At 40.4% G+C, this 16,983-nt stretch overlaps 1 protein-coding gene across 2 annotated transcripts in view; it reads left to right on the top strand.

Annotated features, from left to right (window-relative positions):
• VCL (vinculin) overlaps nucleotides 1-16,983 on the top strand; it is a 61,903-nt gene that overhangs the window by 39,914 nt on the left and 5,006 nt on the right. The window contains exons 9-19 of one of the 2 annotated variants that reach the window (XM_075109437.1): nucleotides 1,965-2,118; nucleotides 3,086-3,261; nucleotides 4,439-4,629; nucleotides 7,287-7,486; nucleotides 8,050-8,178; nucleotides 9,198-9,347; nucleotides 9,775-9,883; nucleotides 10,876-11,178; nucleotides 11,770-11,894; nucleotides 12,221-12,406; nucleotides 15,339-15,545. In XM_075109437.1, the coding sequence (XP_074965538.1) occupies nucleotides 1,965-2,118; nucleotides 3,086-3,261; nucleotides 4,439-4,629; nucleotides 7,287-7,486; nucleotides 8,050-8,178; nucleotides 9,198-9,347; nucleotides 9,775-9,883; nucleotides 10,876-11,178; nucleotides 11,770-11,894; nucleotides 12,221-12,406; nucleotides 15,339-15,545 (1,930 nt within the window). The remainder of the gene's footprint in view (nucleotides 1-1,964; nucleotides 2,119-3,085; nucleotides 3,262-4,438; nucleotides 4,630-7,286; nucleotides 7,487-8,049; nucleotides 8,179-9,197; nucleotides 9,348-9,774; nucleotides 9,884-10,875; nucleotides 11,179-11,769; nucleotides 11,895-12,220; nucleotides 12,407-15,338; nucleotides 15,546-16,983) is intronic. The other variant, XM_075109436.1, reaches the window with a different exon arrangement.

Below are 16,983 nucleotides of genomic sequence, written 5' to 3'. Positions count from 1 at the left end.
CAGTCACTGATGAACTCTGCTGAACTTTATGTGCATACCTTGCTAGAGTTTTACTTAATCAGAGCCCTTTATCAATTTTCTGCCTCCTCATTAGAAATTGGTTATTCTTTCACAATGGTGTTTTGAACTTAAAGGGATTTTGTTTTTAGGGAGCACATTTACTGTATATTTTTTTTATGTTGGGTACCATGGCCTTTTGTTCTTTTGCCAGAGAGTAGGAAGTATGATACGCCTTTGTGCAGGCATAAAGATGATGAGCGAAGAAATGACTATTCCATGTAGTTTGAACATTATTAACCCAGTTTCCTTTGAGTATAAGGAATTTTTCAGCAACTTATCAGTGTACTAAATCATTAAGTTAGAGTCCTCTAACACTGATTTCTTTATTTTGTTGTGACACTCCTCCCCACCCCTAAAAATACTCCACCCGGAAACCCAGAAAGCTATTAATTGTGATCCATTAGGGATACAGGTAATGGTTTTGTGCTATAATATTTTCACCTAAACATTACTGTGTCTTTCAAATTGCCAGAAAAAGCAATACAAGTTAGGAATTTGTTCTAAAATAAAAGTTTTTTAGGTAAAATAAATGCCTCTTCTGACTTAAGGCCCTAGTGAAGTGCAGGAAGTGAGAAAATGCAAATTATTTGAAGACTTGAGTTTTGAGTTACCTTAAAAACAAATTCCCTGCCCCCACTTTAAATCCACAGGCTGCCAGGCTCTGGCGTGTTGTGATGACATGCACACAAGCTTAGAATATTGCTATAACTTAATTTCATGAAGAGTTGTGAGTTTGCTATATAAAGTCTAGAAAGGCCAAAATTCAGAAATACCGGTTATATTGTCATCGAAGAAGAGATGTGTATTAGCTGTAATAGCGGTGGTGGATGAGAAGCTGTTTTTTGTTTATCTTCGCTTGGATTTCCAGCTGATTGACCCAGGAGAATGTGAGAGCTTCTTTAAAAGTTCTTCCACAGCACACTGGAAATTAGGCTAAACTCTTACTCTTTGTGTAAATCAGTGGCTGGTATCAGCTTTGTATTATTTGAAGCTTTTGGAGGTGGAGGAAGAGACATGACTAAGCTTTACTAACAAATGAGTTAATTTATATGCTGGTCTAATATGAAATAACTTCAAGTCAGCCTGTGAGAAATCAGGTATAAAGAAACATATCTTGAGACTCTGGCCTGACTGTAAATACGCCGTAGCATCTCAGTAGCATGTTTGTCATCCTCCCTCTTATTATGGTCTTTTTCAAGTTAGTAGTTAATGTTAACATGCTCAAAAAGCTTTCCAGTAGTGAGGTTGTTTTGGAATGGAGTATGGGGTTTCTTATGAAAAACTAATGTTCTTGGGCATACGTATTTGAAGTAATCTTTCTAGCCAACTTTTAACTCCTAAGCATTTGAGCAAACAGTGGTGGTGCTGCAAATTGTTTTCTACAGTCTGTAAATTTGTATTGCTGGCTTCCTTTTCACCATTTTCAGAAGTCTTACCAACAGCCTGTAACCTTTAATCTACTTTGTCAACATGACTGAGGCAGCGAAGACATCTTATTTTCACTCAGACGTGCTGTCCTCACTTAGGTATGGTGAGACACAACTCCTCCAGGTTCTGGCGGGCTTGCGGGAATCTGTAAATGAGGAGATGACAGGCCTTGCCCTGGGTACTTTAATGGAACTGTGCCCTCAAATAACCTTACTTTGCGGCACTTAAAAAATGTTCGTTGTACTGAGGATGCTTAATGTCAAATTCTGGAAAGTGGAAAAAGTGCTCTTAGTTTTAACCTCTTCTTGTGGTGTTCTTCCTCCAGTTGTTTTTGTTTTCCCAGGAAAAAAAACCCAAACTGATTAAATACTGTATCTCTTGCAGTAATTGCATAAACAGTTTGTGTTGCCTCTTCATTAGAAATGGGCTTTGCTCAGCCCTGAGCTGAATCTGTGGTGCTCTTTTTTCTCGGGCAGAGGACAGGGTGCCACACCCGTGGCTATGCAGAAAGCGCAGCAGGTGTCCCAGGGCCTGGATTTGCTCACTGCCAAGGTGGAAAACGCAGCCCACAAATTGGAGGCCATGACAAACTCGAAGCAGGCAATTGCGAAGAAGATCGATGCTGCTCAGGTACTGCTAATGGTTTCATAAATGCTTCAGAACACGGTTACGTGACTGCTGTTAGAGCTGTTACACTGAACAGTTGTTTCCACACAGTGTGGTTACTTGTTCAGAAGAACATGTAGGGGATACTTGCTTTTACACAGAAAAATCTTAAATTCAGTAATTTACAGGGTGCTGTGAATTTTGCTACAGCTTACGACAATTTTTAAATATTTTTTTTAACATTGCTAAAAATGTTAGGCTGTGAAATTAAAGTGAGGAAACACCCTAAATCTGGACGTAAACTGATCGTATTAAAGGAAAGACTCAGGGAGTTTCAGACTGCACAGGCTTACCTGTGGGTAAAACTGGAGCCCTTCCCTTGGCCTCTGCTTTGGGCGTGGAGTTGAGGATTTAGAACTTGATATTCATGACAAAAGCAAAACAATGTTAATGACACAACTTTTTCTTTTAGTTGTTATGTTATTTTTGTAACTCTTAACCTCTCTCAATGGTCGGCCTATTACCCAGTGATGGTGATGGACATCAAATAATGAACCTTCTAGATATACCTTATCTAAATGTGTGTATGTGTATATATATAAATATACATTAATGCTTAGATATATAGTGAAATTATGTGAAACTTTTCAGGAAGAGCTCTGTAAAGAGTGCCACACTATGCACAAGAGCATCTGTTTCCATTTTTCTTCTGAAAGCCAGATCAGGAGCCTCTAAAGCCTCTAGTTAAATTTTACATCTGCAAATACTGTTGGCAGATGTTGGGGGAGAGAGAATTTGATATGTTTTTCAAATCAGAAAAATCTTCCAGACAATACTTCACGGTATCTAATAAACAGAAATTTCTTGTAAAAAAGTGTTTTCTGTTAAATAACATTTTGAAAGCTGTACTGATTTTTATTTTTGTTTAAAAGTCTCTATAGAAATAACATTACTGTTTATCTTCACTCATACACAACTTCTTTCTATTAAGAACTGGCTTGCGGATCCGAATGGGGGCAGTGAAGGAGAAGAACATATTCGGGGAATTATGGCCGAAGCAAGGAAAGTTGCAGAATTATGTGAGGAGCCTAAAGAGAGAGATGACATCCTTCGTTCCTTGGGGGAAATCTCTGCGTTGACAGCTAAGCTGTCAGATCTGCGGCGACAGTATGTATTAGGTTTATCACCATTAATTTATTTGAATAACTTTCATTTGCAGTTCAAAGTGCTGAGCACAGTCAGAATATTGATATTAATTGAAGAATATATTTTCCTCCAAGAACTGGGAATATGGAGATCTTGTACTTCTGAGATTCTATCCTGCATTTAGGAAAATTGAGTGTGAAGAATTGTGTTGTTCCTGGGTGGGAAACCTAACTTTTTTAACATCCTTTAAAAATTTTGATTTATAAAATATGGTATCCTTTTTAATGCTTCAACCTAATGATTTCTATCCCAAAGCCCAACTTGCACTGTATTCCTTAAAAAAAAGTAATATCTAGAAAATATTTTTTTGTACTGCCTAAGGAATATTTAACAGGCAAACGAAGCCAAAATTGAGCTCCTTTGTACTGTCAAAGCACTTCAAAGGAATGAGGTAATGTGAAATTTAAGTTCGTTTATACAGGCAAACCTCATCACTGGTTTTTGCTAAGCAGTTTACTAAATGGCAAGCAAAGTGGGATATCTAGCACTTCAGTCAGTGTCAGGGTTCCAATCTGTAACTGCAAACTATGTAAAAGATAACCCAAGGTAACAGGGTTTGCTGAAGGTCTTCAGCGCCCAGCTGCAAACGATGTATCAGTTTCGCAAAGGGGGTGCTTGAGAAGGGAAGCGGAGAAACGGTTATTGTATAAATTGTGATCTTCATCTATGGCCAGTTGCAATATGAAGATAAATATTTTTCTTCATCATAAACACTGTAATCAAGTTTTTCTTGATATTTAGCTGCTGCAGGTCTTAATGTGCTACCTCTGTTCAACTTTGTATATAGCCTTGGGTCTGCTGCTGCTTGCTTTTCTGCTTGTAACCTGTGTGGCATTACTGCAGTTGCTCATAAGGCAGCCACGAGCATGGGAAATCAGTCATACATCAGAATTATCAATGGCAGTACCATGCCTTCCCCCACCTCAGAGCTGTGTTGAACATATGTAATATCCAGGTGCCACAGCAGAGGAGTGTGAGGCAGGGATTTATGGATGACAGGTCTGCATTATTTGCTCTGAGACGCAACAGTCAAATTTAACATTATTTAAAGAGATGAAGTACTCTTGTGTCTTCCTTCTGAATTTGGGACTAGCTGTAAAAGACCTTTATATGACACTATCTTTTTTTAAATCCTTAGCGGGAAAGGTGACTCTCCCGAGGCCCGTGCGTTGGCTAAGCAAATAGCTACATCCCTTCAGAATTTACAGTCCAAAACAAACAGGGCTGTAGCAAATACCAGGCCCGTTAAAGCAGCTGTCCATTTGGAGGGCAAGATTGAGCAAGCTCAGAGGTGGATAGACAATCCTACAGTTGCTGATCGGGGAGTAGGTAAGTGTTTCAGTGTGCTTTTCCCCCCATAGTTTTATGGTTAAACTTGCTAGTAATTTTTATGACTGAAACTACAGCCTCTGGGACGCTGAGGATGCATGGAATCTCTTCACGGCTGTGGAGACCTGCAGTTCGTGGCTGGAGATTTATAGCCAAGTCCTGGCTGCAATATTATTGAGTCGAGCTGGCCCGTGATTCTCTCTGTCTTCTGGAAAGAACAACTTTGGCAAAGAGTAGGAGAACGTGTGCTGTAAGACAGACAAATATTAGACTGCTCCTTGCTCTTATTATCATGCAAATATAGTATCTCAAATTTGAATTTATGTCTACTCCAGCAAATTGAGTAATTAAGTCCTTCAGAGAGGAGAAAAACATCCATAAACCTGACTTAAAAATACCACTTCTCTTATGGTTTCTGGGTTATCTGAGGAGAGTGCTTCTTAATCAAAGAGAAGGGTGATCTAAGAATCCAAGCATGCTATCAGCAGGCATATAGTTGTGGTGCAGGAGCTGCTCCAGTGAGAACTTATTGTAAACAACTTCTGCAATTTCTAGTTTAGCTTCTTCCGATGCTATTGCAAGTAGGCGATGAAGCGCGAAAACTGGGTTCAGTAATGTTTTCCATAGCAGTTAATTCTGAGCAGTGCAGTTACATCTGAGCAGTGCAACTTATAATGATGAATAGAAACACGCCTTATAAGTAGCTTAACTTCAGACCTTTCATACCTCTTTCTCCCACCTTTTGCTGCCTGTTGAGATAACTTCTGTTGTGTGCAGATCCTTGAATTAAAGATTTAGTGATGTTGATAATTTGGACACTTATGAAGTGCAAATTTATATGCAGTATTATAAACAGAATAGTGGAGTTCCATGTTTTGACACTTTCTGATTGGCAAATTGGACACTGAATGAGATGACCAACAGGGTGGTGGGTAGGTCCCATGAGACCTGTTCTGGCAGTGGCTGAAAACCTTCCTAATTTTGATGTTTCTCTTGAACACAGTAACCTGTGAGGTGGTTGGCCTAAAGAAGCACAAAACTGAATCTTAATTATTTTATTCTTAATTCAAAAGAAACCGAGGTAACTTCAATCCCACTTGAAATCTGTAAGTGCCTAGTTAATCGCGAGGCTGAGAGCCTGCTGAAGGAGCTGAAGTTTCTCAACACTGGACGTACACTCCAGCGTTTAGTCAATTGCTCTAGTAATACATATGACAAAAATGTGTGTAGAGGTGCAAGAAGTTGCATGTCCCATAACTTTAATGTTTCAAGTTTAATGAAGAAAAATTCTAGTTGTAACAGGATGTCATTGTTCAATTTTTTCATTTAAATGTCTTTCACTTGCATTGGCCCTTGGCAGGGTGTTTATAGGAAAGGTATATTAAGAATATAAATCAGATACGGGCTGTCTTCAGTCTGGGCAGCGCTTCTGGTAAAACCTGGCCTGGTGATTTCAGTGCTATGACAATGTGAAATATTCAGTGTTCTCTGCAGTAGTAATGGCTATGCCTCAAATAACTCGGTGTGTTTGCAGTTATCCCAGGGTAGTGCTTCAGCACAAACTGAATCTTGAAATAACAGGGCAGAATGTGTATTTTAATTTATAAACACGTGAGCCACTTCAGTGGAGTTAGCTGCTACAAATATTTATATGCAGTCATGTTCTGAGTTATCCTGGCTAAGTGATGGCTAAAGTAACTGTAACTGGCAGATAGAAGCTAGGCAAGATGAACTGAAACACTGAACTGGTGTGGGAAGTGTACTTGCTTGGCTGCACTTGACTTAGGCAAAACAGCAACTAAAAAATGTCTCGGGACAGTCCAACAGCACCAAACTTATCAGTGTAGTTAAGCTTTCTAAAATGATGGTGGCTTTGGGTAGTCTGGTCCTGTGACTACTTCCTTCTAAGTAGTTTTGAGCTTGATCATGAACTTGGATTACTTGTGTGTTAGCATCGGCTTAAAATGATTCTTCAGTAGGTCTTTAAGGGACTTAATATACAATTACTTCTTTTAAAAGAAGAGTACTGTTGTACTGAGGAGCGTATTCTTGTGAAAGAACAGGAGGTTTCTGTAAGTGAATGAAGGAAACAGCCCCTGCTAAAAGTGATTTTGTTTTACACACTGTGGAGGCTTTATAAAAATGTCTTCACCCCCTGCCCTGTCAATCCTGGACACTTGACACTTCTTACGCATGGCTTCTGGAATCCTGGGAGAGGGTATCCTTCTTTTTCATTTTTCTGCTTGGATTTTCTCCCCCTCTTCCTGTTCATCTTCTAATGACTTGTAATAATGGGAAGATGAAGTGCAGCACTTGGATTTGCAAGTGCTTTTATTGGAGTCAAGGGATTAGTTATGTAGGAATACCTCGCAGCTGCAATGGCTAACTTCTGTCAGGCCCCCTTAGTTAAAAAGGGTGCGTCTCTAGCCAGAGTTGCTGTAATAAGCAAAAAGAAAACGGTGAGGATTGAATTCTTCCATGGGGTCGAACTGCAGTTGCTTAATGATAAACTGCAGAAGACCCTTTCTGCTGCCTAGAAAGGCGTTCTTATAAACCCAAGAATTCTGAAGGGCCACTTACTTCATAGTGCATCTGATTTATGCTTTCAGTTTTTTGTTCCACTGTATGTTAACGCAATGTGACCTCTTCCACTGTAGGCCAGGCAGCAATTCGGGGTCTGGTTGCAGAAGGTCGTCGTTTAGCCAATGTCATGATGGGACCTTATCGCCAAGACCTGCTTGCCAAATGTGACCGTGTAGACCAGCTGGCTGCTCAGCTAGCAGACCTTGCGGCGAGAGGGGAGGGGGAATCTCCCCAGGCCAGGGCAATTGCTGCTCAGCTTCAGGACTCACTGAAGGTAAACATGTGCTCTTGTGCAGTGAAATGCATGATAGGCTGAAGCGTTCGCACTCCTCTGATGGAGTGCTTGCACATGGGCGGCATCAATAAAAACAACGTGCAGCAAAAAACCCTCTGGCTTTAGCTGAGATGCTTAAAGCAAACTTTCTACAAGCTCCTTGATATCATGCTGTAGGGATCAATTCCAAATGAACAATTTGGAAGTAAAACCAAAGTCTCATTTTAAACGAAAATATGCTAGTACTGCAAATTTGAGGGACGAGGTCTCAAACCATGCTGTTACCATGCTGTTCATGGCTTCTGATGCCTCTCCAAAGAGCGGTATGCAAGCTTCTGGTATTTCAAACTATGTAAAAAGTGATGCTTTTAAGATCACTTTGTCTTATGGGCTGCCATTGGAATGGATTTTTTTGTTTGGGGTTGTTGGTTGGTTTTTCTTTTGTTTGGGGTTGTTTTTTTGTTTGTTTTGGGTTTTTTTCCAATAAGAGGTTTTATGGATTTGAATCTCTATGAACTTAATATTCTGGTATCATGTGCTAATAATTTTCCTATTTTTTTAAGGACCTTAAAACACGGATGCAAGAGGCGATGACACAAGAGGTTTCTGATGTTTTTAGTGACACCACAACTCCTATTAAATTGTTAGCAGTAGCAGCCACTGCTCCTTCTGACGCTCCCAACAGAGAGGAGGCAAGTATACCCAGGTGGCCTTTTTCTCATGTGAAGCTTCAGTTATTGTTTAGTTTCACCTGAGTTGGTGTTTTGAAAAACGGATCAGTGTATTTTTTCTCATGCTTGTGATACATGCTTATTAATCCTGACAGCATGATGATTGTCTTGCAAATTTTTCTGGGCTCTTGGAGATCGCAGATCATGGTGCATGTGCCTGGAAACTGTACTGCCCCTGACTTCAGTAAATGGCGTAGATTTTTCCCTCTGTCTCTCCTATGTTGCCTTCAGGATGCTAAAAATTCTTGGGCAAAGATCACTGACACACCAGTTAGGGGACTGTAGGTCTCAATGTTATATAAGCTGATGAAAATAGTCAAATTCATTCCAAGATTGATCAGCAGATTTAACCTGTTCTCGTGCTGTACTTCAAAGCTACTGGCTGCATGTAGAATATCTAAAACTCTGTGGCTGGCAGCTCTGTTTGGCTAGTTGATTTGAAGATGATCAAAATGATTTGCAAGGCCTTGGGGAATTTAGCTTTATGACAAGGTAGCTTTTTGTCAAAGTATTCTGTGCCTTGAATAACTAAGGACTATGGAAGGAGGAATTATTTTTTTTTCCGATGTGAAGCTTGAATTTCTAGGGCAAACCCCCATATTTATCTTCCAAATATACTTACTTCTGGATTATGGGTTTGAAGATTAATGTCTATGAGCTAAAATAGTTATAAGACAGCATTTGTCACAGCAGCAGTCATAAGTAATTAGTGCACTTAATACCTCAAAGCTATAAAGTGTGGTAGTATCCTTTGTTGCCCAGATGAGTTCGTAAAGAAGGAAGTCCAGTAATGTAAAGATTAAAAAAATGAAATAGCTTCAAAGCTCTGGTGTCCTGTTGCATCCTCTCAGGAGATGCGTTAAGTGTGAATCACACAGAATGTTATGAAGGTGTCTCTGGTATTTGACACTTTGAAGAAATTATGTATTCTTTAGAGAAGTTAGGCTTATTAAAGTGCCTCTTCCTCTCCTGACAACTAGGTGTTTGATGAAAGAGCAGCAAACTTTGAAAACCATGCTGCCAGACTGGGAGCTACAGCAGAAAAAGCGGCTGCAGTTGGAACAGCGAATAAAACTACTGTGGAGGGCATTCAAGCAACAGTGAAATCAGCAAGGGAACTTACCCCCCAGGTCTGCTTCCGTAGTCTCAGAGGGCTGCTAAAAGGGCGGGGGATGACTTCTGGGGAATTTTCTTTGTGCCTCTGCTACCAGAGAAAGATGTTAATACCAGCAAGGAACATAGTGCTGACACTTAGAAGGGGAATGCCAAATATTTGTGTATATGGTACCGAGCAGAACAAACCGATTAAGTGATGTGTCTTACTCTTCAAGTTTTGGACAGAAGCGTTAGAGACTTATCCTTGAAACAAACTTACTTTGAGGCTTAGTAAAATATGTAAGTGAAAAAAAATGCTTTTTCACTGAAAACACTCTGGTGCTTTCCAGAAGTGTTTTTAAATAAATCCAGTGTTGGGAAATAAAAGTATCTTCAGGAATATGTGTGATGTCAGTATGTACTCCATATGATTCCATAATAAAATACGTTTTCCATTGGCAGGTTGTATCAGCTGCTCGTATCCTCCTGAGAAATCCTGGCAACCAAGCTGCTTATGAACATTTTGAGACCATGAAAAACCAATGGATTGATAATGTAGAAAAAATGACAGGTGAAGTATGAATTTTTGTTGAAGATTATACTTGTGGCTAACTAGCTGCTATAGATTCCCTGCCCCCCCATTCTGTTTGGATTGATGAAACACGCGTAAGAGTAACGACTCATTAAAAATAAATTGATAAGTGGGAACGTGCCCTCTGATGCCAGAAATAGGTATATGTTACAGCATAAACAAAATACCTTGCTTCAGAGGTGTTAATTTTGAGTTGCAGGGGAGTAAGTAAATTCGGCTTTAGTTCTTCTGTGGGACAAACAGAATACCATTAGTTTTTATTGCCATGGCTATTCTAGCAATGTATCACTGTAGCCAGTTGAGTTTTTTTCTAATCTTGGCATGTTGAATGAGGACAAATAATTAAGTGGTGGTGAGAAAACATGTTTAAAATGATGTAACATCTTGATGAAAGCAGTGAATAAAACAAAGCTACTGACCTACTGAATGTTGCTGACACACGTGCATGTTGCAGCCTTTCCAAAGTGCACATCCTTTGCACTGGTCTGCTGGTCTCCTGACTGTATGCTACCTTCCTCTCCATCCCCAGAATTAAATAGCAGGTATTACTGCCTTGTCACTATACGTCATCCTTAAGTAAAAGCACAGCCAAAAGGATATTTCCTTTTGAATAATGGGAGAGGTACGATAAGTACTGAATATGGTTAAAGAAATTTGGAGGGAGGAAGGACGTTCTGCTGCATGTACTCTAAGCTAGCTCTTGACTCAGCAACATCCCATGGTGGATGAGTACGAGCTTGGGATGCCATCAGCGGGAGCAAGCCTGACCGTGGTTACTGTGACAGAGAGGTACCACGTAATCAGAAGTAGAGCTGCAGAATGCATTTGGTCTGATTTCCATGCGTCCTTCCGCCCCTCCCCACCCCCTCGTTGGAAATACTTATTTTCTGGTTGCGAACAGTGTCCGGAATACTAAATATCCCTTTCCACAGATGAAACTAGAGTATTAACGTGTTTAACTTTTATTCTAGGGTTGGTGGATGAAGCCATTGATACTAAATCTCTGTTGGATGCATCAGAAGAGGCCATTAAGAAAGATCTTGATAAATGTAAAGTTGCGATGGCAAATATTCAACCTCAGATGCTGGTAGCTGGTGCCACCAGCATTGCTAGACGGGCAAACCGCATCCTACTGGTAGCAAAACGGGAGGTTGAAAATTCAGAAGACCCTAAATTCCGTGAGGCTGTCAAAGCAGCCTCTGATGAGCTAAGCAAAACTATATCGCCAATGGTAATGGATGCTAAAGCTGTTGCAGGGAACATTTCTGATCCTGGTAAGGATTCAGTCTGCTGATTTCAAATATATCTTTTACTGGCTGGAGGTGATGTGCAGTAGTACTTGTTGGGCCTTGTACAGCTGTGTATCCCCTTCTGTGCAAAGTTTGCGTACACTTAATACTCAGAATGGTGAAATCAAGGTCACATCACTAACTGCTGAATCCTGCTCTTTTAAAATGCAATGACCTTTGGCATATTCAAGGGAAAAGGATTCAGCATTCTAGTTTATTACATGATTTCATAATCTTTATTAGAGGAAGTATTTGTCACTAGTTATCAGCAGTACTACTTTTAGATAAGAAAATATTATCTAATATCTTTTATTCTAAAAGTTGTTCTGGGTATTACTTTGGCTCTTGATAGTGACTGTTACTCAGCCCAGGCTTTAATTCATTCATGTTGCATATGACACTAATGTTTCAAATGCGTAAATCCACTGTGAACATTTTGGTAGTTTCTAAATGTTGTTATTTTATATATATATATGTGTACTCTGCACAGTGTGTTACAGAAATAACTTTTAGGGTAGTGTTGCCATCGTAAATATTACAGAATGCTGTTAAACTGGTAATGGAATTTTTGTTCAGGTTTGCAGAAGAGTTTCTTGGACTCAGGATACAGAATTCTGGGAGCTGTGGCCAAAGTCAGAGAAGCCTTCCAGCCTCAGGAACCAGATTTTCCCCCTCCTCCTCCTGACCTTGAGCAGCTTCATGTAAGTGCAGCATAGTTTGTAATACAATACACAGTTGTCACTGACAACGTGTGGATTGCACAGCGAAATTACTTGAGTATGTTTTTATTCCTTAGCAATAAAATGCATTGACTGGCCAGCCATGCACACAAGTAGCCTTAAGTCTGAAAAATCCCAATTCAGCTTTCAAAAGAAGAGATTAAAACATGGTATTTCTTTTAACACGGAGGAACTGAAACACTGGAAAAAGGCATGAGCTCATGCAATCATGTCATGCCATGATACCGTCCTTTACTCAACCCGTGTGCTGTTTCATTGCACTGAGTAAGGGTTTTTCCCTTCCGTAGCTGACTGACGAGCTTGCTCCTCCAAAACCGCCACTGCCAGAAGGTGAGGTTCCCCCGCCCAGACCGCCACCACCTGAAGAAAAAGATGAAGAGTTCCCAGAGCAGAAAGCAGGAGAAGCTATTAATCAGCCCATGATGATGGCTGCTAGGCAGTTGCATGATGAAGCACGGAAATGGTCCAGCAAGGTAAGAAGTTGTCGTATGTCCCTTGGGCTAAAATGAATGTTTTGGGTTGGATTTTTTTTTTTTTAGGATCAGTGTATTTGGTCAAAAGTCAGTTGCCTCAATGACAGAGAGTAGTCTGTTACAGACCAAATAGTAAAAGCACTGCCGTAGGAGGAATTAGAAACCCTTCAAAGTTCGGAGTGAACTAGGGTCAACTGTTCTAATACTCAGAATTGCTAGAATGCTTTATTAACGTACCTCTGAACACAACTGTGCCTTGTATGCTAAGCTGTTTGTGATCCTTGATGCTAGTACTGCCCAGAGAGCCACTAATAATTAATGGCTTTCTAGGCTGACAAGCTGACTGCTATATTTAAGTGACTTTGAAAAGTCTGGATGGATGTTGCAGGTGCCAGCTGGAGGAATCATGAGCTGCTTTGTCTTAATTTTGGAAGGAGCTGAAGGTTACTTTGCAGTTAATCTGGTGCATTTATCATCAGAAAAGTGACCATATATAGATGGCATTGCCATATTTTTTTTTACTGAGTCACACTCGCTATCAAGGCTGAAATCCTTCATTTCCTTACCATTTCCTTGCCATTTTAGTGCTATGACAAAGCACTGTGAACTTGTCAGTCTTAAAAATGCTAATGTAAGTTTTTTGCTTTCCCCTGCCCCCGCCGAAGAGCTGCATTTTTCCTCTGGCAGCAACTGAGTAAACTTCTGAGATTTAGCCTTCTGCAGGTATAAATTTAAGATCAGAATTTGGCTTTGAAAATCTCTACTTTTTTTTCTCCACCAAATTGGGTGGTGAATGAGAAGATAAACTTGAATAGCTCACAGAATCAACGTCAGTGCTTTGTGCTTAAGAACATCTGTTTTGGAAGTACAGATAAAACACGAGAAGTCCTGCAAATCTGTTTGAGTGTCTCTTCCGTAAAATGAAAAGCTCTGTTTTCCCCTCATACTTCTGGATATACCAAATACAGATTTATATTACTAAAGGGGTAGTACTGGAATGTAGTAGTCATTGCAGAGGTAGTTTTGGGGCCAAAAGCCTTAATTTCAGCTTCCTAAAAGTGTTTTGATCTTTGAAGCCCAAAATGGGTAACTTAAGGTGCAGTAGGTAATAAAATGCTTTACTACATACATAATAAATCACCTATACATACTATATACATTCTAAATTAAATAGTGCAACTCTTAAAATAGTTATCCAAGTCAAGCAGCAGACCTTAAAACCCCTTGCTGATTATGGAAGAGCTCTAAGCTTAGTGTATTTAGATTATAAAACACTGTTTTCATTGCTGTTTCTTTAATTTGGACCAACAAACCAGTAAGTTAGCCTAGTATTAGTCCTTCCAGTTCTTTTTTAGTAGCCTCATTTTAGCAATAGGAGTAGCTGTTCTGACAGGATGTTTTGGGGGAAGAAGTTTGAAAACCATTTTTGTAGTCTCTGAAGACACTTATTGGGTGGAAGAGGGATTGATGGACAGTGCTGCTGAGGAATATGGGCTAAGCCTGGAAAGATGGATATATAAGGTCTTGCTTGTACTAAATTGCAATAGACTGTGTCAACAGTCTTCTGCCTTTTTCCCAGTTACGTTAGTCTACAGGTGCTTTACCATGTGTCACGTTTGTGGGGGGACAGCAAGTACTTAGTCTTAAGAATTCTGATTACATTCTCCATTCTCGCAAGATTTAAAATCAATTTGTTTCTTCTTCTTTACAAGAACTCCTCTTCACTGAGTGGGTTCTGGGCTTTTGTGTACTCCATGTTCCCACGGAGCGCAAACCAAACACTGTCGGTTGCTTTACCTTTCCCTGCCTTTCCCCCTCATTTGGATAAATAAATATTTGGAAACTCTTCATTAGGTTAAGACTTAAATGAAGTTGTATTTGAAGATGAGTTGATTTGGCAGCATACAAGTTACAGCTTCCAAAACTTCTGTGGTCTTGGTGGTATAAATGTTTTTTCTATAAAAGGCTGTATCTTAAGCAAAACACTGTTGAAAATGCATGGTTTTTGGTAAGGGTGGTTTGACTTTTATCACACGTGGCTTTAGTCAAAGAAATACAGTTATCAAAGTTGTATATCTTTGTATTGGAGTGTTGCTGTATTACCAATGCCTATGCTGTTGTACTACTTACCTCTTCCTTGTGATCTACCCTAACGCAATATATTTGCTTCAATCCTCTTTTTATTTTTCTTTTTGAAGGTGATGGATACAACATATTGTGGCCAAACAGTATCATATGCTTCATAATCCTCTTATTCTACTAATTCTTTTTCAATCTTTAAGAACTGTAATATTTGCATCATTCATAACATTCAGTATCATCGCCTCATTTCATAACCCAGTTTTGTTCTTTCATGTCGTCTGTGGTACTTCAATACTGACTCCTACAGTGTCCCCCACCCCACCGTTTTTTCCCTCTACAGCAAGCAGTGTTGGTGGGTTTTTTCTGTGATCGTGCTGCTCCCTCTTCTTATCACATACATGTGAACAGGCTTCCATGCAAAGCTTTCTGTCTGCTCAAACGCCACGGTCATCAGCTGCTGTGCCTGCTTCTAGGCAGTCAAAATGGCTTTCACCGAAACAGAAAATCCATTCATTTCACCATTGTCTTGCCAGAAAAATGTTGTTCTGAAACTCACCCTCTCTCTGTAGAAGCTGTATGCTCAGACCAAAAATATTGCTGCATCTTTGAATTGTAACTTCTTAAGATGTTTGATAACTTTGGTTTACAGGCGAAATGTTTGTTTCCTTCTGCTAATCTTATATTCCATCTCCTCTTCCCTCTGACCTGATCCTAGAGCTGTGTTGTCAGATCCTGGGAGACCAAGAGGATGTTTTGGTCGCTAAAACAGCTCAGTTCATGCTCTTCTCCCAAATTCTGCTTCTCGTACTAACTGTCCCCTGTTTCTCCACCCTTGCTGCCACCTGCAAAGCCTGATGTGACTGTGATTAATGAAGCGGCTGAGGCTGGTGTAGATATAGAGGAGGATGATGCAGATGTTGAATTCACTCTCCCCTCTGACATTGAAGATGATTGCGAGCCTGAGCTGCTGTTAATGCCAACCAATCAGCCCGTTAACCAGCCCATTCTGGCTGCTGCTCAGTCTCTCCATCGGGAAGCAACCAAGTGGTCTAGTAAGGTACTCCCGAGTCTCCCCGGGGACTGATCCGCGTGCATCCAGCCATTGGGAACGCTGACACGTTTGCACCACTCTTGATCCCTGCTGGGCCCCGCCGTTCTGAATGAATAAGTGTGTCTGCACTTCATTTTAAGGACTGAGAGTGGCTTCACGAGTTTGCTAGATCTCTTTGTCAGTGCTGGATTGAAGCTTGATTTGGGTCACTTATTAATGTTTAAAGGCTTCCTCTCTCTTTGCATCTGCCTGTTCTTCTTTGTCATGGTAGTTTTCAAATTGAGTAGGGGTTGTCGTCTGTCCCCCCCGGTCTTTTTTCCATTCATGTGGGCTACCTGGGAAGCCACGGTTAATGGTTTCTTAATGACTTCCAGATACAGCAGAGCATACGGCATTCAAGAAGTCATTTAACGTGTCTATTGTGCTTTGCCTCCATCGATGGGCATCAATTAGAATACCTTCCAACAAGGAATGGCTTTGTATGGCAGTGTTGGTGGACGAGGACTGACTGCTGGCTTGCACTTGGCTGTATTGCAAATGCTGGTCTTGGGAGAATTCTGTTATGGGGAAGCTGCACTGAATGCTGTTAGCTGCTGAATTGACGCTGTGTTTATATGAAACCAGTGGAAATCTAACGTGAGGTTCAGACGCGCACAAGCAGCCTGTCTCTTCTGTCTAAGCACAAACGTTTGCAAGACCGGTCACTTTGTATGGCATGCTGCAAAGAGTAAGGTTGGTGTCCCGTAACAAACAAAGGTTAGGGGGTGTGTGTGTGTGTGTGTGTGTGTGCGCGTGCATATATGCAGATGTGCTAAACGATTTTAATAAAAGGGCTTTAAAAATGTTTTTGTCCTTTTCAGATTCTGATGCTTGGATAACTTGTTAGAGGGCTTCGTAAATGGCACTGGTCCTAATTTCTTGATTCTCCTACATGAAAACGTGGAAAAGCTTTGTGTTATGTCACTTGCATCCTAACTGTTACACTAGCAAACTGTTCATCTACTAGGTCGTGGCAACAAATAGTTCAGCTTTTTGTGTCACCTGTATCTGTAAAATATCTGGGATATCTTCCTGAATTTGCTGGTAGTGAGTCATGGAAGTACGTGCACAGGGATGGAGGCTACGTTTGCTAAGTTCGGTTCTCATGGTGTTACTCTCTGCTCCGAACTTCACTGGTCATTAATCGTGGAATTATACCGAGGGAAGGGTGTGCTAATACTTAACTCACTCTGCTAATACTTCATCCACACGACAGGAATGCTTCGTGGCACCAAACAACTTTCTGCAAAGGTGAATGTAAATACACTAACAGACTACTAACAATTGATCGTCTAGGTCTCCTTTTTCGTGCGCCAGGTTTCTCTCCGGGACAGTGTGTAAGAAATGGTTTTGCCTTAGTCCTACTTAATTCACATTTCAAATATTTCTCAGAAGTATTTCTGTG

The sequence above is a fragment of the Phalacrocorax aristotelis genome, chromosome 14 (genome assembly GCF_949628215.1).
Source record: "Phalacrocorax aristotelis chromosome 14, bGulAri2.1, whole genome shotgun sequence".
NCBI lineage: Eukaryota > Metazoa > Chordata > Aves > Suliformes > Phalacrocoracidae > Phalacrocorax > Phalacrocorax aristotelis.
Note: the sequence above shows the minus strand (reverse complement) of the source record. Positions and strands in the feature narration are given on the sequence as shown.